Source organism: Cygnus atratus, chromosome 1 (genome assembly GCF_013377495.2).
Source record: "Cygnus atratus isolate AKBS03 ecotype Queensland, Australia chromosome 1, CAtr_DNAZoo_HiC_assembly, whole genome shotgun sequence".
Lineage (NCBI taxonomy): Eukaryota > Metazoa > Chordata > Aves > Anseriformes > Anatidae > Cygnus > Cygnus atratus.
Window position 1 is genome coordinate 184,223,612 of NC_066362.1, and position 21,256 is coordinate 184,244,867.

The 21,256-nt window shown below is 34.8% G+C and overlaps 1 protein-coding gene across 1 annotated transcript in view; it reads right to left on the minus strand.

Annotated features, from left to right (window-relative positions):
• The window catches only part of NBEA (neurobeachin), a 516,634-nt gene that overhangs the window by 261,800 nt on the left and 233,578 nt on the right, over positions 1–21,256 (minus strand). The window contains exon 34 of the mRNA XM_050714797.1: positions 10,911–10,972. Within this exon, the coding sequence (XP_050570754.1) occupies positions 10,911–10,972 (62 nt within the window). The remainder of the gene's footprint in view (positions 1–10,910; positions 10,973–21,256) is intronic.

The window sequence follows — 21,256 nt, forward strand, 5'->3', positions numbered from 1 at the left end:
ACTCATGACAACTAGAAAATTTATTTTACAAAAAACTATTGTGATAATATTTAAAATTAATAAAATAATTATTTAATTAATCATTAATTATATTAATTATATACTATTATAAAATATATTATATTGCGTATAATTATGTTAATTATGTATTATATTAATTTATTGTTAATTATATATTAATAAATTAAATAATAAATCTGATGCACTCTATTTTCATAAAAAAGGAATAGTGATTTTAAGAGTTTTCATAATCTATGTGACAATTCTGACCATTTCCAATTTTTTAGTGGGTTTACATGGCAAGGTTTTGGTAGCAGGGGGCCATAGGGGTGGCTTTTGTGATCTAGATTTTGGGATCTAGAAGCCGCCCCATGTTTGGTAAGGGCCCCCCACTGCTGACCAGAGCTGAGCCAATAGGTGATGTTGTTTTGCGCCTCTGTTAGAGCATATTTAAGACAGGGGAAAAAAAATGCTGTGCCACATACAGCAGCTGGGAGAGTGAGGAGTGAGGAACAGCCTTGCAGGCGCCAAGGTCAGTGAAGAAGGAGGGGGAGAGGTGCTCCAGGCGCCGGAGCAGAAGTCCCCTGCAGCCTGTGGTGAGGACCATGGTAAAGCAGGCTGTCCCCCTGCAGCCCATGGAGTACCACGGTGGAGCAGGGTTCCACCCTGCAGCCCGTGGAGGAGACCACAGTGGAGCAAGTGAACCTGCATCAACAGAGGCCGCGGCCTGTGGAAGACCCCTGCTGGAGCAGATTCCGGGCCGGACCTGTAGCCCGTGGAGAGGAGACCACACAGGAGCAGGTGACCTGGCAGGAGCTGCTGCCCGTGGGGGATCCAGGTTGGAGCAGTTTGCTCCTGAGGGATGGACCCCGTGGTACGGACCCATATCTGGAGCAGTTCTTGAAGAGCTGCTGCCTGTGGGCAGCCCACGCCGCATCAGTTCAGCAAGGACTGCATCCCGTGGGAGGGACCCCACAGCACAGGGGACAAGAGTGACCGAGAAGGAGCAGCGGAGAAGAAGCACTATAGACTGAACATAACCCCTGTTCCCCTGTGCTGCTCGGGGGGAGGAGGTGGAAGAGGGCAGATGGGGGGGAAGGTGCTTCTGGTTTCTTTCCTTTGTTTCTCACTTCTCTAGCTTGTTAGTAATAGGTAATAAATCTCACTATCTCCCTATGCTGAATCTGTTTTGCCTGTCATGATAATTACTGTGCGATCTCCTCATCCTTATCTCAACCCTTGAGCCCTTTTCATTGTATTTTCTCCCCGTTCCTCTTTGAGGAGGGGGAGTGAGAGAGCGGTTGTGGTGGAGCTCGGCCGCCCACCTGAGTAAAACCACCACAAATTCCTTCAGAATTGTCTCAACAAATTGCACTTACTGACTAGACAGACACCCTGTCTAATAATCATTCAACAACTCCTTCCACTACAGGAGCCACAATCTCAATTTCAGTTTCTCTGGACTTCTCTCTTCTCCACGTACTGAATTAATCAGAAGGTTTGTTGTTTTTTTTTTTTTGTCATATTGAATATTTATTGAATTTTCTAGTCTAAGATATTAATAACCCACTTGATATCTCAGTTCTTCAATTACTGTATTTTAATCATTACTTCTTGACAGATGCAATTTTGTTATATCAATTCTCTTCTTTCTGGACACTTTTATATGTCTGGACAAAAGTCTTGCATGGAGCTGTACAAGTGCTACCTTTTATAAGGATATGGAACTGGAAAGCTTATAAAAATGTGTTTGCAATTCACAACATGCATGTAATTTACCTTGGGTTTGAACTCCATGTTTTGATGTTTCCTCTTAAGATCACTGATAACTTGCTTTACGTCATTTAAGTAGAAATATTCAAAGGAAGCATTATAAGATTGAAGGAAATGTTTCTTTATTACAGAAAAACATGCCCATTAAAAGTAGGTATGAGCAGAAAATGATTTAAAGATATAGCCGCATAAATTTTTGAGCACATTGTGTAGTTTTTAATAACATAGGATCCTTCCTTCCATTCTTAGAAGAATTGAGCTATAGAGATCAGAGGCCAAAAGACGTCCATTACTGTTTGGAATGAGAATCAGATCTAAGAATTTTATTGCTTTTATTCTTCTGCCATACTAACATATATACTGTTAATAGATTATAAATAAAATGTATTTTGGTCTACTCTTTCAAGTAAATTTGGAAATAATTTTATAATTTTATACAGGTCATCATTTTTAAAAGTGACTATTTATTTCCCACAAAAAAGATGCTGCATAATGACAGACAACATTCTTCCTGAAGGCAAATCTGCAAGTATTGGAATCCATTAGGCTTCTTGCCAAATCTCAGAAAAGAAAAGAATGTGAAGCTTTCACAACACAATTTATGTGAATATGACTTTAACAATGCAGCAAAGGTAATAGAAAGTTTTAGATTTCACTTTCAAAAGACTCATTTTCCTTTTATATTCTTGACTTAGAGTAATGTATGTTAACTCCCTTTTTTTTTTTTTTTTTTTCTCTTGGAAGCACACAGACCCATTGCGCCCTTCAGATCACCTGTGGTAATTGCCCAATTTATCTTGAAAATGAAGTCAAACATTCCCAGAGGAACATTTCATTGGTATCTTAGAAAAAAGAGAAAAAAAAAATCCCCAACTGTAAAAACAGTTACATTATCCAAACAGCATTAGAGAAATGGCCAAATTTATTCAGATGTTACAGTAGTAACCTTAATTGCCTTGTAGAAATCCTACATATCTCTAAAACAGACAGAAGATATATACATTAGAAGATGCACACATCTCCAGAATTTCTAGAGTTTACATCTTGACTGGAAAAATAGTTTTTTTAAGACATTTTAAAATTATTATTAGCAACTTGTGTTGCTATGGATAATCATGTTAAAAGCCAGTCCAGTTACTATTCTTTGATGTTGAAGGTAACTAATTTGAAGTTTTGCAAAACACAGCAGTAAAGTGAAGACTTTCTAATGTACAGAAAACTGCTCCTTACTTTCTCTCCATCATACATAAAATGAAAGCTAACTAACTATGTATCAATAATGATGGGCTCCAATAATGAGGTCTTGCACCCGTTCTCAGCCCTTAAAGAAATACCAGATGGCTCTTTCTGACCCTCTAGGTGTTTTCCTCTGACCTACCCAAGGTCCTTCTCAATTGTAGATAAATTAATAGAGAAGTCAAGGGAAGACACCTTAACATACTGGGATATGAGGAAAATAATTCATACAGTTTTCTGATCCATCCTGTTTTGCCATGGATCTAGAAAAAGTTCAGATCAGCATCTTACTCATGTCTAATAAATGTACTTCTTGACTTCTATTTCTTTTTTTTTTTTTTCCCTGACAAAAAATATTCTCATATGAACAGGAGAGAGAAATCACCAGAGTTTTCATAATGAGTCAGGTGTAAATGAGATATGGAAGAGATCCTGCTTGTTACTGATGGAAAAACACTGAATTAGCTTTCTGAGTGTACAGGTATCTGGAAAGACACCTCACAGAATAATCAAGAAAATAAGATTTCCCTACTACTTGGAAAGAATACTTTGATGATTTCCATTTGAAAGTTAGATTATCAGAAGCAGATGGCCAAGAGATGAAGACTGAGATTGGGTTGAAAGACATTCCCCACATGGACAAGGAATTAATGGGAGTAAATTCCCTGACACTCCTTTAGCTTAAAAAGACAACACAAAAGGATAAACTTTTGGACAACTTCCGGAAATCTATGAAGCAAGTGAGAAACTCCAAGAGAAAAAAAAATTAAATCACTTAACTTGTGGAACCTGTGTATAGAGATATACATAGACACCCTTCCCTTCAGCAAATTTTAATTCAGACTTTTGCAGTGATATGATATGCAGCATCTGTCTTCTCCTAGTTGCATGGGTACAAATCATAGAATCATAGAATATCCCGAGTTGGAAGGGACCCATAAGGATCATCAAGTCCAACTCCTGGCACCGCACAGGTCTACCCAAAAGTTTAGACCATGTGACTAAGTGCACAGTCCAATCGCTTCTTAAATTCAGACAGGCTTGGTGCAGTGACTACTGCACTGGGGAGCCTGCTCCAGTGTGCGACCACCCTCTCAGTGAAGAACCTCTTCCTGATGTCCAGCCTAAACTTCCCCTGCCCCAGTTTAACACCGTTCCCGCGGGTCCTATCACTGGTGATTACGGAGAATAGGTCACCTGCCTCTCCACTCCCCCTCGCAAGGAAGTTGTAGACTGTGATGAGGTCTCTCCTCAGCCTCCTCTTTTCCAGGCTGAACAGGCCAAGTGACCTCAGCCGCTCCTCATATGTCTTCCCCTCCAGGCCCTTCACCATCTTTGTCGCCCTCCTCTGGACACTCTCCAACAGTTTAATGTCCTTCTAGTACTGTGGTGCCCAGAACTGCACACAGTACTCAAGGTGAGGCCGCACCAGCGCAGAGTAGGGCGGGACAATCACTTCCCTCGACCGACTAGCGATGCCGTGCTTGATGCACCCCAGGATATGGTTGGCCCTCCTGGCTGCCAGGGCACACTGCTGGCTCATATTCAACTTGCTGTCAACCACAACCCCCAGATCCCTCTCTGCAGGGCTGCTTTCCAGCATCTCATCGCCCAGTCTGTACGTATAGCCAGGGTTGCCCCGTCCCAGGTGCAGGACCCGGCACTTGCTTTTGTTAAACTTCATGTGGTTGGTGATCGCCCAGCTCTCCAATCTGTCCAGATCTCTCTGCAAGGCCTTTCCACTCTCATCCGAGTCCACAACTCCTCCAAGTTTGGTATCGTCGGCAAATTTGCTCAAAACACCTTCTAGTCCTACATCCAAATCATTTATAAAAACATTGAAGAGGACTGGCCCTAAAATGGAGCCGTGAGGGACCCCACTAGTGACCATGCGCCAACCAGATGTGGCCCCATTTACCACAACCCTTTGAGCCCTGCCCATCAGCCAATTGCTCACCCATCGTATAATGTTTTTGTTAAGTTTTATGCTGGACATTTTGTCCAGTAAGATCCTATGGGAAACCGTGTCAAAAGCTTTGCTGAAGTCCAAAAAGATCACATCGGCTGGTTTCCCTTGATCGACTAGATGGGTGATCTTATCATAAAAGGAAATCAAATTTTTTTGATACAGAGACAATGAATATTCTAACAGGATGAATGGGTAAACATGGCCAGAGGTGGAACAGTCAACTTGTTTCATGGTTAGGAAAAAAATAAAAAAGTTAGAAAAATACACCTCTGTAGGAATTTTCATAATCAGCCTTAATTTCACCATTCAAATTGTGTTGCACATAACCTAAGTAAATTAAGTTCTAGGTTCATCGTTCTTTAGATTTAAGAGAAGGAAGCATTATTTAACTTCTCTTCAGCCTTCCTACTAATGCTGGTGTGAAAAACATGAATAGCAAACACTTGTGCTACTGTCAAAGGTACTCTTAAAGAGTTATCAAACAAAAATTAAGGAGCATGAGATATGTAGAGATACCTTAGGAAGGAAAAAATGAGGAATAATAGGCATAAATAATCTAACATTGGCAAGAAGATTAAATAGATAAAAAATTAAATAAATGAAATCATAATGAAAATTAAAATGTTTGTAATAATGTATAAAATGTAAAAAATAGACATTCAAATATTGTAGTACAGAAAGAAAGGTTAACTGTCTTAAGATGGACACATGATAAGGTACCTGTTAGAGTGGTATTTGGTAAGAAGGAACTATACCACAGAGCTGTAGAATTCCTACTTTTCTAGAAAGAATTGAATAGAATATGTTTAGTATCAGGAAGCATGCGTTGTGCTTCTTTTATATGAATCCCACACTTCAAGGCTTCTTCTGGTCAGCTATAGGGACCAGGAAAGGATTTCTGGTTTTGCTCAACTTCTGAGTTTCTGTGTTGGGCAGCTGCCAGTCTCTGAAGCCTAGGACATATACCATCCCTTGAGACAGGATGCACGTTTGGATCTCCTAGGGCATTTAGTACTGAATCTCTCCAGAGCCTGGTTTATAGATCTTGCTTTTTTTTTTTTTTTTTTCCTCCCTTCTCCTTGGAGAGGGATTAATTTCTTAATATTGCTTCAAATATTTTCTTGCCACTTAGGATAATGGATAATGCATTCTTTTCCCCCCACCCCTTTTTGCCACTTTATAGATGTGATTGCTGTAATGTATATAGTAGTATACAACCACTATGTTTTACATGTATCAAATCTCTGGAGAGCGTTTTATGGACTGTGCTGCACGGGAGAAGATCCTTCACAGATATTTTTTTTTATTAAGTATGTACTGACTGTCTTCCTGTGATATGGAGAGACAGACTGGAATCTATCCAAGCAGCTTCTGACTTTCCAGGTTAATAGACTAGACAATGTAGACAAACAACTCATTTACGAGGCTCACACTGTTAAACAAAGTTTGAAAGGCTTAGCTGAAGCCCAGTTTATCCAATAATTATGTACTGGGGTTTGTCAAATTGATATACTCTTGATATAGTTTGCTTTCTTTAAGACACTTTCAGTTGTATAATTTTTCATAAAAGCAAACTATTTACAGAATTTACCTACAGCTTAATTATAAGAAGAACTATGTGTTATCAACTATTTGAGAATCTCATAAAAGGTTTTAATTAAAAGCATTTATTGGTTATGTATGTCTTTTCCCTCCCCACTCCCAGATTTTCTAGTAAAATCCAATTTACAATGGATAGCATCTAAAAGAAAAAAAATTCCTCAACATAGGGATTTAGAAGCAGATTATTTTCATTTTAGCCTTGATATTTCCTTTGGAGGCTCCTGAATTATTATCTTGATCAAATTTCTAACATAGGGGGAGGGGAAATCAATAGAATGAATGATGTTTTGAAAACTACTAAATCCTGAAATTAGTCAGATATTCTACATGTATTCTAGAACTGCAAGTGACAACATTTTTTCCTAGAGAACCGTTTATACTATAACACTATGTTTTTAAAATGGTAAAGTCAAAATGTGTCTTAAATACTAAGAATATTTTCTGTTTAAGAAGATAAATTTCCTCTGTTAATAGGTAAGATCCAGAAAAATACAAGTGGCATGAGATAAGACTCCTCTGGGACAACACCACTCAGTTTCTGCAGAAGCTGCATCACCAAACAGAAACACTTGCAAGAGATCTGGAAGTAATTAGGAACTATTGTAGCATTTGGGATAAAATAAAAAAAAAAATTAAAATCAATGAAATCTAAATCTGATGCAACACAGAACTACACTGAAAAAAAATAAAAATAATATATATATATATATATATTTAATTGTATGGTTTATTGAAGAAATCTGCCACTCCAATAACAACACAGCAGTGACATACTCAACTAGGCTGAGGGAACAAAGGCCAGCTAATCAAGCACACATCTTGTCATACATACCACATCTTCATTCGTTTTATTTTAAAATAGCCAAAATTCTAATGAATATGCCTATTTTTATGAAAAGTGAAAATAATGACGTTTATTATCAATCATCGCTGCCCCCACCACCCCCCCCCCCACAAAAAAAAAAAAGTGCAAGTATTTGAATGTATGTGTTTGGATTATATAAGAAAGAAAATGAAACTTTCAAAGTAACCTAAATTTTAATCTAGAAGTAGGTGACACTAGGAAAAAGCAAAACAAAACAAACAAAAAAAAATACGGGTGCAGGGAAGCAAGCTACAGTAAAAGAGATATTCTGAAAATATTAAGAATAGCACTTTTTATTCTTCCCTAAACCCCAAAATGATGCACCATCCCTACAGGAGTTCCTTTAAAATTTAAAATGTATTTTTCACAGAAACTCTAAATTCCTTTGGGGGGAAAGACTTGATTGCATATCCCTCAGAGTCTAAAAGGCTGCCCATATGAACTGAATTATCCATGACATGTACCTTCAGACATTTGTAATGTGATATTTCATGTAAATTTAGACCATACCTTGGACGTGAGCCGCTGGCAATGTTGATTTTATTCAGGAGCTCAGATAAGAAAAAAAACTCTGACATCCTTGCTAATCTGTAGTCGTTAACATGGAATTTCCAACATAAAGAGCATAAAAGCATCTAATTTGCTGTAGCAAATGAAAGGAAAACAAACTTTGTATTTCCCTTTCCTCTTCAATGTCTAAAGTTACTCTGTTCTGTGCAAACAAAATTGCACTTTTCAAAGGTTTTTGATATTACCATCTATCTTTTGAATGACACATTTCAAACTTCTCCAAATAATCTGTTGAATGTCATTCAATTTGAATATGAAGGATTTACCTGTGATAGGAAGAAAACTCCTAGTTACATTAGCACTATTTAAAAAAAAAAAAAAAAAAAAAGCAGTACTTTACTCAATTTCCCATATGGAAAAGCTCAGGTAGCGCTACCTGTTTTTATATAGAGACGATTAGATGATTTAATCTCATTTTGCTGCGGACAACATTTCCTAGGTTCCTAATTCCAAATTCTGTTAGCTAGAGGCTGGATTACATTATATGTTTTATCTGCCATTCTCTTCTAGTCATGTTCTTAATTATGTCCTATTAGTATTTTAAAACTTTTACCCCTTGTTTTCTTTATACAAATAATTTTAAATAAATTAAATACAAAATTTTATGGAAATATTTTCATGTAGATGAGCAGAACTGCAGATTGTTTAGTACACCTATGAGATGTTCTGTGCAGATGCAGTGCTTTAGGTGAGCCACTACACCACTACAGCCCCCTGTTGACAAATGCCTATAGAAACATTTAGCATCACTCCACCAACAATCTTAGAGCAATAGCTTCTGAAGTAATTGTAACGAATAGGCATCAGGACAGAAAATTGTCCTTATATACAAGACAAGGAAACAACCCTAAAATATCAGCTAGGGTATAAGAATTAAAAGCTGTTATTTCCCCAAGTAATCGGATAGATAGAAAATAGCTCTCAAGCAAACATAGAAAATCAATAAATATTCAAAATTCCAAAATGATTAGGCTCTTTATATTGTATAAGATATACAATTAGGCTTATTTTTAACATAGTCAAATATTTTGAAATAATAAATAATTTGTATAATAGTCACAAAAACAACAAATTGATTTAGGTGCATTTGTTACATAGCTTTACAAAGATGTCTTAAAAAAAAGCATTGCAGAAAGAGCTTAAATTTCTCTCTCTTCCTTTCAATCAATATTTGAGGCAAAGTTTCATCTCTAGGGCCCTTAATGGCAGGAATTCCTGGAGCCAGCAAATGAGTAATGTTAAACCTATGATTAGATGATGAGGCCATCAAAGACACTAGACCCTAATGCTACATTCCAGTTTATTCTTGCAGTAAAACCAAAGGCTAGGGAAGAAAGGACTGTAAGTTATTCCTTTCCTCAAGTAAAGGTTTCAAAAGCTGTTAAAAAGAAAAAAAAAAGAAAAAAAAAAGAAAAAGGTTGCATGACATGAACATAAGGCTCAAAAGCTTTAATGGATCTTTTGGAATTTTCCTGGAAGTCAGGATTTAACCATTAGGTAACAAATTTTTCAAGTACCCTGCTGGAGAGGGTTTGAACTTCAAACCCTACTGAGGATTCCTGCCAGAGATGTATTTTTCTTTCACTTTTCCTTAACCAATATCCATCCTGGCTAAGAGGGAAAAAAAAAAAAAAAAAAAGGAAAACAAGATTTAATGATTTCCTTATGACACAAGCTTGAAGAAATGCAACCTACGGACTGGCAAACAGCAGGTAAGTTGGAACGCCTCCCCCCAGAATCAGTTGTAAATGTTAATTATTTTCATCAAAAGAAGATCTGAATTTCAATTACTCCTAGAAACTCATTTGTTTTTAGTACAGTTTTGGTGCATGTTCTCAAAGTGTAGCTGTGAATGCTCAAGGAAAACTACAAACAAGTTTTTTTTTTGTTTGTTTGTTTGTTTTTTGTAATAATGTTAAAAGTTACCCTAGGCATTTTGCATAACAACTTGCAATGCGTTTAAATTGTATCTTAAATCTGTGGGGAATTTGATAAAAGGTATGCTGTTAATAAGTCTTTAGAACTAAAAAAATGGTGAAGATATTGGGACCCGTATTTGCCATTGTATTTGCCTTGTCTTACGTAAAATGAGAAGAATTCTAAAATGTTTGTTGATAGCTTATTACTGGCAGTTTAAAGTAAAAGGCTTTATATAAGAAATTAGCCAGTAACACTCTGTAGAAACAAATAAAATCAAAATTGAGATGTAAACAATCCAAACACCATGAGGAATTATTTTAGTTTTAAATATTCTACTTGTGAGAGCAATTCAAAATGTTAATTGATTCAGATTTCTGAGGAACCAATTACTGCAATGGTAAAAAAAAAAAATATATATAACCACAGCATTTTTTTAAAATAGAAACATTCTGCTTCTGACAGGTCTTGAGGAATACTTCAATACGTCATGTTCCTCTGCTTTTTATATACTGATAGCTATATAAAATATGCAGTATTTTATGCCACATATACCAAAAGCCACCGTGAAGTATGGTTTAATGAAACCATTAATTCAAGGACAGATTTTAACATAAAATTAGGAAAACAATATTATATTCATGTATATTCAAATAAGAACTGGCTTGAAAGAGAATTAATATGCAGGAAAAGTTCATAAAATACATCCATACACTTTTAAAAGCCAAACGCAAGTATACTTTGCAAACCCTTTGACTATAGGGACAGTATGCAGAATGTGTGTATATATATATACACATATATACATATATATATATAAAATTATAAATCTACAACCTTTATGCTACCAGAAGAGATTAATTTGTATTTTCCTATACTGAAATGGAAGAATGAAACAAGCAGCAATACAGAATTCCTGGGCTGGCAGTAATCCAGCACTGTGCTAACTACTACAATTAAAACCAGAGAATGTCTTACCTGCGAACAAAGTAGCATAACAAGTTCAACCACTGAAGTACTCGACTTCATACAAACCAGACCTGCAATAGATAGTCAAAAGTGAATTTAAAATATTGCTGATATTTAGTAATTATAGCTAAATGTTTTTAGAAAATCCTTAAAATCTCTGTATTGTATTTTTTAAAATCACTTAAATCCACTGAAATGTATTTCAAGCACAGATATCTGATAACTTCAGGTTCAAACATATTTAAATGTTCAGAAACCATCAAAACATCACCTAGAAAAACATACACCGGAATCAGGATATATATATATATATATATATATATATATATATAATTACTTCTTTTTGGCATTTAGCTCAGTTCATTATTTAGCAAAATAAATAAATAAAATCTACCTACCTACCTATATCATCCAAAGCAATTCAATATATGATGAGCATAAGAAAGCAATCTTTAAAAATTAAATCCTATAAGTGTTTAACCTGATCAGATATTAACTGGGAGATTATAAGGCCTCTGCACAGAAATTATTTTAATTCTCATCTGGCAGCTGTTTTTCCTGTAACTGAAAGTTTGAGGAATAATGAAAGGTGCACGCATGTGAAATCTAATTCTTATCATTTAGAATCCATACTTTGTAGTTTGTTTTTCTTGAAAATCCTGAATTATGCAGCGTAATCAGTGTTCACAATTTTATACTTAATTTGAGTAATCATTACGTAATCACATTAACATTTTGCAATACTTTTTTTTTTTTTTTTTTTTTTGCAACGTTGGAATACTAATTTACTTTCGGAGAAAAGGATACCATGTCTAGGTATTTAAAAGATACATTGTGAAAAGATGAGGAGGAAATTACACTTCTACTTTTAACTTTGGTAGCGTCTGGGTTCTAAAATCACATGGGCAACACATTGATATCATGGCTTAGGGCACGGAAACACTTTGTTCGTGTCATAAAAATGATAAATACACAAATAATAAGGCTTACAACTAAGGACCAAACAGGAAGCTGAAAAGCAAGCTGATGTGCTTTAAGTAGGTTTCAACAAACAGCGATTAGAGACAAAAGCACTCCTACACAATAGCGCGGATATTTATTGTGGGTAGCGGATAAATACCCTTTTGTGCCCGTTTTGCTAACAACCCCATCCTCATTGTACAGTAACACAGAACACGCTGTAAGAAGCCACTAGGATTCCATTCTATCAGATAAACGAGCAGACAGTTAACTAATGAAATAAGAGGCAGATGTGAAAAGCTCATTTAGGAAGACAATTGCTGTAATTGATCAGCTATTCTCATGCTCAAGTGCTAGAGGATCAGAAAGATTAATGGGATACTTATCACCTGCAGGCTACCTCCACTGTTTGAAAGCTGACAAAGAAAATCCAAACAGGAGAGCAAACTCCACAGTTAAGCCAACGCAGGTATCACAGATACATTAAATATTTTATCAGAGAATGTTCACTGTTTTATTGTGAATCCACCTCATATTCTATAACATTAACAAACACCTTTCCTGTCACGTAATTAACTTCTTTCAAAACCAGACCTCATATGTATTAGAACACGATCTAGACAGAATAATGCTCTTCTTCCATGCTACTTAATTCCCAAGCTACAGAATTCCCATGCTACAGTCTTCTAAATGCTTATCTATCTTTACCTTCTGATTTCATATCAAAAGAGCAAATGGCTCTAGAATAAGCATGATACACACTTATGAAAAATAAACCAATCAAATTACATAATAACGGTTATATAACTGCAGCAATTTTGTTGCATCTTGACCACGTTTTCTTAAATAAAAAATTCGCTGTAAAAACTACACTTATAGAGATACATATAATGAATACTTCCTGGATTAATTCATTAAATTAGAAGTTTTTATCTTTCAAAGACAGTTGGTAATACTTGTACCACCAGCTTCAAACAAAATTAAAAATAAATAAATAAATAAATAAACTTGGAGCATAGAACAAAATAAGTATGCCTAAAATGGTAGAAAACCAGGACAAATACTTGTTATTATCATACAAATAATGATGATGATCTAGTCTTAATAACATACATGCTGTATAATTAATAAAACAGGACTCTCTCTTTGAAGGCAATGAGAATTACTTTAACACAAAGTCTTCTATTTACAGTAGCAAGAATGTTAATACTAAACTTTGTAAAAGCCTAATGATTATATGGGCTTGAGTAAAATGTTTGTCTGATCTTAAAATCAATGACTTTTGTCTGTTTGTCTGAACATCAGTTGATAACTTTTTGTATACCAGAGCTAATCAATTGTGAGCTTGGATGTAGACTTCTACCATCAGAGGGAGGACTGAATTGATTTTGGTAAAATTCAGAAGAAGAGGATACAGAACTGACATCTGCTTAGCACATCAGCACATCCATTAGTTGTAACCAGCTCTGTATTTGCCTGCTGATGAAATAAACCACTAATAATAGACATTAACACCTCTCATAACCAATAGCATTTGAAATTAGACGTTTGTGTGAAGATTTTCAAGTAAAAAATAAACAACTAACTTAGGAATTGTGGCACTTTTCACTTTTGAAAGTAGAGAAGGAAATAGGAAAGCCTCACAAAAGAGGTTCATTGTGAAAAAGATGGATGCCAGTAATACCCTTTACAGAGAGCTCAGCCTAAAGCAGAAGGAACAGCTTGAAGTGTGTGATTCTCTAGTTAGAAATAAGCAAAGATAGGACAAGTCATAACAGAAAATGGGGAATCATACACATCTCTATGAGTAGGAAGAAGGGTAGAAGCAGAATTACTTTATATTCACCTTTTTTCTTTAAGCTTTTATACTGTATATTGCTTGAAGTAAAATAGAGTATGGAAATGTGAAAAAGAGCAGGGGCACCATTTCACATCATAAGTCTCTTGCTTATCAGCTTTCTACTCACACTTCATTAGAGTAGATGTTCAAAACATCTACTCAAAACATATGAGGGAAACTGTGTGCCCTCCCTTGTATGCTCCACTTCCTCATTCCTAGCTGCCAAGGGCTCTATTTTGTGTCCTTGTGCTTCTTCCCATTTTTGCTTATTACTGATTAAGCAGGAAAGGTTTGTAATACTTTTTTTTTTTTCCTCCTCTGTTACACAAAGCACAATTAATATTCACCTGTCAAAGGTGTTGTAGAGTCAATAGGAGAGGATGATAAAAACAGGACAGATCCATTTGTGATTATTCAGAAAAACTGACAATGTAATCTCTGGTTTATGAAAATCCCACATAATCGAAAGCGTAGGAGTAAGTTAAGGAGGAACCACCATACCTCTTCTATTGAACTAACATACATACATGGGACAAAAGGTCGTTTTAACAATCTTTTGTTTTCAAGTTTGTGCAATCCTCTGTTCTAGGAAGTCCAGCTTGTATTGAGTGCCTCACTGCTTTAGGCTTGGTACAGACACTAAAATAATTTATTTCTTCAGACAGTAGATATTCTAACAGACAAAAAACAAAGGAGAATGAAAATGTTCTACTGTCACTGTACAGGCAGAAAGGCAGAAACTGGTTGAGATATCTTCACAAAATCAAAAATCAAAAATAGAATCATGAGAAAGAAAAATAATGACTTCTCTGACTGAGGAAAGCATACAGATCAATTTTCTGTTTTCTCCCCTACTATCCCCCATTTAACTCCAATGTGAAGTATTTGCAATTCAAACTAAAACTGTTGCCTGCATTCTTGAACTGCATATAAGTTCTTCCTATACCATCTGTATCAAATGCCATTAAGGAAGTTAATGTAATTACCAAAATACAAGTGGATATTTCCTGCATACAGCGAGGTTAAAAAGGTCACTGTTTAACTGAATGGAGTACTTGCTCTTTATATTTGCTGTTCTTAGTACTTTTCTTCATGGTCTATTCTCAGTCCATTAAATATAGCCATCAAAATTCAGCAATTTGATGGCAACAATGACCACATATATGGATGTAAAAACTGGGAGAATCAAGTGCATGACCTTAGCTAATCTGGAATAAATGATGTATGCCTGGCAATTATCTTGAAATGCTCTGGTTTACATGACTTCTTTTTCAGTGTTCTTCTGGTGCCCCAAAGATATGCTAATTATTTCTTTTCAGTATGACTTATTAATGTCTAAAAAAAAGATTAATTTCAACATTACTATTTTAGTCATGCCTACGGCATTGATGAAATCACGGGTTCAAAACCTTGAAGTCACCATAAGTCACCATGCTGAACAAGTCAGTGTGAATTTCTATTTTGAATAAATATAATGTAGGCTGATAAAATAATTTATTTTAAAAAATCATTATGAAATAAGATCACATTTTTAAACTTCTTTTTATTATTATTAATACAATGTGTGTATAAGTCTAACTGAATACCACGACAATTTCATCTGGTCTTTATCAAAAAGATGAAGATAAAAGATAAAAAAGATAAAAAAGATAAAGCCTGCATTTTCTTTCAGTGATTTTACTTTGTCAACTTAAACTCTTATTGGAACTAGAATCAATTGTAATATTAGGAAAAACAAAAAGTTAAATATTTTAAATCTTATGTTGAACGTAGAAAAAAGATGTGATTAACCAAACTTTAGAGCCTGCAGAAGCTGCAAAAATCTTTCACTCACTTATAGATGTGACTTAACTGAAAAGTCTCGGGTATGGTTACAATAAAGCTTGAAAAAGTTTACTCTGTTAAGCCTAGTTCACAGAGAAAAGTTGGCCTCACAGAGAAAACATTATACCATGTCATCAAAACTACAGTAGCTTGGTATAGAAAATAAAGCTTATGATAAAATAAAGACATTCTATTGTATGCATTATTTTACTAGCATATGAAATGTGCATAAAATGTACTTAGAAATGAGCATAAGGTCCTAAAATTAAACAAAAAGATTCAGAAAGTACCAGAATTCTATTTTTTACTTATATTTTCATAAGGTCAACTACTTTATACTTCCTACTGATAGAGTTTTTCATGTACCTTAAACAAAAATGTATGTTGTTAATATTGCTCATTAGTAATTAGTACTGGTAATTAGTACTGTATCTGTTCCCATAATCCTCACTATATGCCAAGACACAGAATAGGAATTTTCCCTAGTTAATTGATGAATTTACGTCTCCATTTTTGATAAGACTATTACCTTTTACTCCTTTCAAATTTTGTTAGCAATGGTACAAAAAACTTCGATGACAATTCATGCTGGTGACAAACACTAAAGCATGTTATGGCTTTGACAACAAAGAAAAAAAGTGATCGATATTTTGGTTGGAAATGCAAGTTTGTTTTTGCAGAATCTCTTTATCCTGCCACCAGAATCATGACAAATATTTTCTTGAAATATTTTTTCTAAATCCAAACTGGAATCAGAGAAATAAGCTTAGTATTTTTTTTTTTGACCATTAATTAAAATTATTTGGATATTTTAAATCTCCATTATTCTTTCTCTGCCATATGTTGTCATTCAGATTCATGGTTTTAGTCAACTATCAAGTTGCTGGCAAGTGCATTAAAGATCTGAAAAGTATAGGGGGAAAATATAAAGATAACTGTGAGCATGTGAAAATATAAACTGAAATGAAAGATTTTCTTCCTCCAAGCAAAGTGATTATTAGAAAATAGAGGTGCCAACCTTTGCCTAGGAAAAAATAGAGGCATCAAAACTGCACCAAACAGTGAGAGACATCCAATTTGCCAGAAGAAAAAGAACTAATTTAGTAGCTACAGGTGATGAATGGGCACATTTTTTTTTATTTTTTTTCAGTTTTAAATGACTTACAGTACAAAGGACTGCAAAGTGGTCAAACTTTGTATTTGGTAGACTATTCTTCTCAAGGAAGGAGAAAACAAGAGTATGAATGTAGGAAGACAGCAATTAGTCCTCCAAAGCAAGATGTGTATACAGAATATAATGTTTTGCAAGATTACACTCAAAATTGTTTTTTACTTATATATGTATCATACTTTGTAGATGTTTAAATTACACTAATAATCATCTTAGCTTATGAAAAGAAAAAGTTGGCAAATATTCAGGAATTGCAGAAAATCTGCAGATGGAAATCACAGCCACATTGCATAATAATAATAGCTCCACTTTTACTGGATAAAAGAAAATAATATTCCAAAGAAAATATACTCACTAAAACAACAAAGTTAGGCTAATGGTTTTAACAATTCCCTTCAGTAGCCTTGACTAGCAGAACACAACATTATCACCAACTTTAGGGACAACGAAGGATGACTGCATTAGTACTCCAGCCTATCCTTTGTGTGGGTAGATCTCCTTTACAGAACAAAAGATGACACAGAAAAACACGATGAATGTGAATTTGACTCAGTGCTTTTAGAGCTGATCAAGAGTGTTATATTTCCTACAAGTTATCAAATAAAATACCTTAGAAATACTATCAGAAATCTCTGGAACTCATATCTTAAGATAAATACCTCAAATGAACACTGATAGGTCAATCTAAACAATAGATTTTAATCTGTTGAAACCCAAATCAAACTTTTCAGTCCTTTTAGTCAAATTTGTGAAATAAATCAGATTTAATGCTTGGATAAAATGTAAAATTTTAACAATGCTATGTAATAGTTTCTGGAATTGTATTCCTGAAGGAAGAAAACCTATACTTCTTCATGACTGCAGTTACTAAAAGGAATCTAAATGGGGACTATAAAATATCCGGACAGAATCACAGAGTGGCAACAACTCTTGAGAGCACATCTAAAGAAAGAGGATTTATTACAATGTATATGATTGACATTTTAAAATTACACATTTTTGTACTCTGATCCCATATGATATTGACAAAACTGATTCTGGTGCCACATTACTCTGAAGAGTCTAGCCTTACACTGATGTGAGGAATTTTTTTCAAATTTCCATTAGCGTTAATGGGATGTACAAATAAATTCTCATTCATCAAATGATATCATTTAATCTATACAATAAAATCCACCACCACTATTCAGTTTAATATCTCAGTGAAGATTTTCAAAACGGATCCTATTTTTCATTAAGCACCTGTGGTAATTCTTTTGTTGCCCAATGGTCCATTCAGAATGACTCAATACACGCATTTGTGTTTCTCTGTCCTCTTAAAAACAGGATCGCTTTGGATGGATCTCTTAAAGTATCTATTCTGATGTAGTGAACTAATATGCTTTTTTAATTGCTATACTATAACTGATTTTAAATTTATATAAACCTATCATGTATCAATTGAGAAATTGCTCTATTTAGCAAAATGACAAAAAATTATTCTCTTAATATAAAAAAATGACACAAATGTTAATTATAAGAAACCAATTCCCTGTTAAATTTCAGTGCAACATTTTTTTTTGAATAATATGAAACTTACCATATACTAGAATTTAATTTAGAAAACCAATGTGTTTCCTTCTCTAAAGTCCTATTCTAGACAGTGGGTCAAAACAGCAAAACCATTGATCACACTTCACTGCATCTGATCAGATTAAAACACCTCTAACCTTGAAAGTCTCTATAAAATTGAACTATTGTTTTTATGTTGAAGTCTACTTCAGTTTCAGGTAGATGAGTAACTTACACAATTTTTTATTTTGGTGGAAGCCTGGAAGAACTTAAAAATAAACTGCATTCAGACAGAGGTTCTGGAAAATCCAAACTTCTTATTTATCTAGGAGGAACCTCAATGGAGACTATTTCAATTATTACTATTATTATTACTATTATTATTTTGAAACACCTAACAGCCCCATAGGCAAATGAAAATATGATCTTGAAAGTCTTCTGATTCTCCTGTTTATCCAATGATTTTGTTGTTGACTGCACTTAAACCTGTGGCTAAATTTCTGCCACAGCTACTGCCCTGGATATTTAATTTCAATAGATGGAATAAGAAAAAAAGAATGGAAAATGTCATTTAAAAATTAATTCAAACCATAAAGTTAAAAGTTAAAAAGATTTTCCAAGTTCTGTCATATGAAAGTCTCTCAAGACTTACTTTCTTGATCATGCTGTTATTTTTAGGAATAAGTGTGAACAAAATTTACTAAATTAAAACAACTGATAGTGAAGAAGTTGCCATATGTTCAACACATCTGTGCAAAACAAAACCAACCAACCAACCAAAAAAAAACCAACCAAAAAGCTATTCTATGTCGTACTTGTCTCTTCCCATTTTCTTTTTTTAAATGAAGAAACTTCTACCTCTCTTTTCTCTCTCTCTTTTTTTTTTTTTTTTTCCCTCGTTCTATCACCTCCTCTCAAATCTGAGTTACAGGAAATATTTTTCAAAAAAAATTACCTCAACAGTGAATTACCCTCGAAGTTTACAAGCAGAAATCTGGACTTGAATCCCATTCACTAACACAATCAAATATGTATACATTAGAGCTTCACTAGACCTGTGATGCTCTCTCTTCATCTCAGGAACCTTTTTGAGTTCTTTCTGAAGCTGTCAAAAGGGACATCTTGAACAAGGTGTAACATAAGCATGATCCAAAATGACAGTTTCTAAAATACCATGCTTTCCTTGAAAATCCAACAAAAGAATATATTTCAAATGCATTGAATATTATATTTTCCTTAGCTTAGAAGGTTTTTGTTTTTCTTTTATTATTTTCTTTCCTTTGGAAATTTATCAGCTTTTTCCTTAGCCTCAGCCTGTAACTTATTCCTATTTATTGCCATATTATCCCTGCTAAATTGTTTTCTTGTTTTTTTACTTCTCTTTTATTAAAGACAGGAATTGCTTCCTTCCCCCCACCCCCAAGTTCTTTACCCTCTACTTCTTTCTGTCACATTATTTCTTATTAAAGGTGGAATATTGTTATCATCTCATCATGGCTTCGTACAACTGAAATGGGCTGTACAGCAGTAAAACTCTTTATTGGTCCTCCTTACTTCTTGTATTTCTTCTGTTTGGCAACCTTTGGCCATACACAGGCCACAAAAGCACATCAGCAAGTGAACCACTGCAACTACAGGAATTACAACATAAATGCCCAGAACTCATGCAGCTTCATAAATTTCTAAGGCCAAAATGACTATTATTTTAATCAGGTCTGATCTCCTGAGTAGCATAAGGCACTGAATCCCAACAGATACATTCTATATCTAGCTGAGTGAAGCAGTATTTTGTTTAGATGGTCATTGCTACCCAAGAATTTGATAACGGGGGGACATGGGTGGAGGGGTGGGGGAAAAAAGCTTCATTTCCACAAAGGACTTTGCTGACCTTGGTTGGCAGCCATCAGATCTTGCTCCTATTCTGAAGCCCAACTGACAAATGGTAATCATTCTAAAACAGCATCTCTCAAAACACAGAACCATACTGCAGCTACAGATGTCTTGAAATAACTTGCATTTCTTGTGTTTCAGTTTCCTTTATTTACTTGACAGTAACATTGTTACAGGCTCTCCCTAGACCTGCTTTGACATCACTTTGCCATCTTAATTTGACATATCACAACTGTCTCTACTGTCTGACAAGTTCTTTCAGCATGAGGGTCTCCCATTGCAAGAAAATCTCCACAGACAAACATCACTATTAGTATAAAAAGATTTGATCATAAAATTCCACACACCAACAGACAACAGACAAAAATAAGATGATATAAGACAATGTATAAGTTCAGCAGTTTCTGGTTTTGTTTTTCTGTGGCAGTAAATGTTGATAAAGCTAGACTGAACACAGTAAAGACATCTTTATTTTAACTCTCTTAGTCCTTGCAAAAAATAATTCAATTTCTGTAGGGAGTTTGTTAACACCTAGATGAATAAAGCTTGATGGTTAATTAATGCTTATGCTTTTGTAAAGCCTTTTTCTATCAAAAAATGAATCTTGGAAGTATACCTACTTTTAAAGTTCTTCAAATGCAGGGGTTTCTCAAGTTAATTCAAGAGTTTTGGCAGAATATTATTTGTTTGTGCCTTGAAGGTACAGAAACAAGCACATCCATATCCAATAGGATGAACCACAGAAGTGCCTTTAAATCATCAGGTCAAGTAAGGGAGTTTTGTTAAGCTTGGTTACCAATAAAAAGGTTTCAATCTGGGTGATAAGTAGACAGAAAGTGAAGGAATATAGAACAAGAAACTGTGACCAGCCCTAATGAGATTAGTTTTGTAAAGAAACGGGATGTAGAGATCAGGCTACAGGGAAAAGGATTATTAAACTATACCTCATGAGAAATACATCTTTCAGGGCAAAATCGGATACAGAGATGTTATTTGCACCCTATAGTTTATCGGTTAGGTAGTTCTCCGGAAAATATTGCTGGGATAATAAAGTAGATTGATTCCATTTTTAAGCCTGTAGAGGATAAAGGGTGGGGCAAATACCAGCCTAACTGTTTC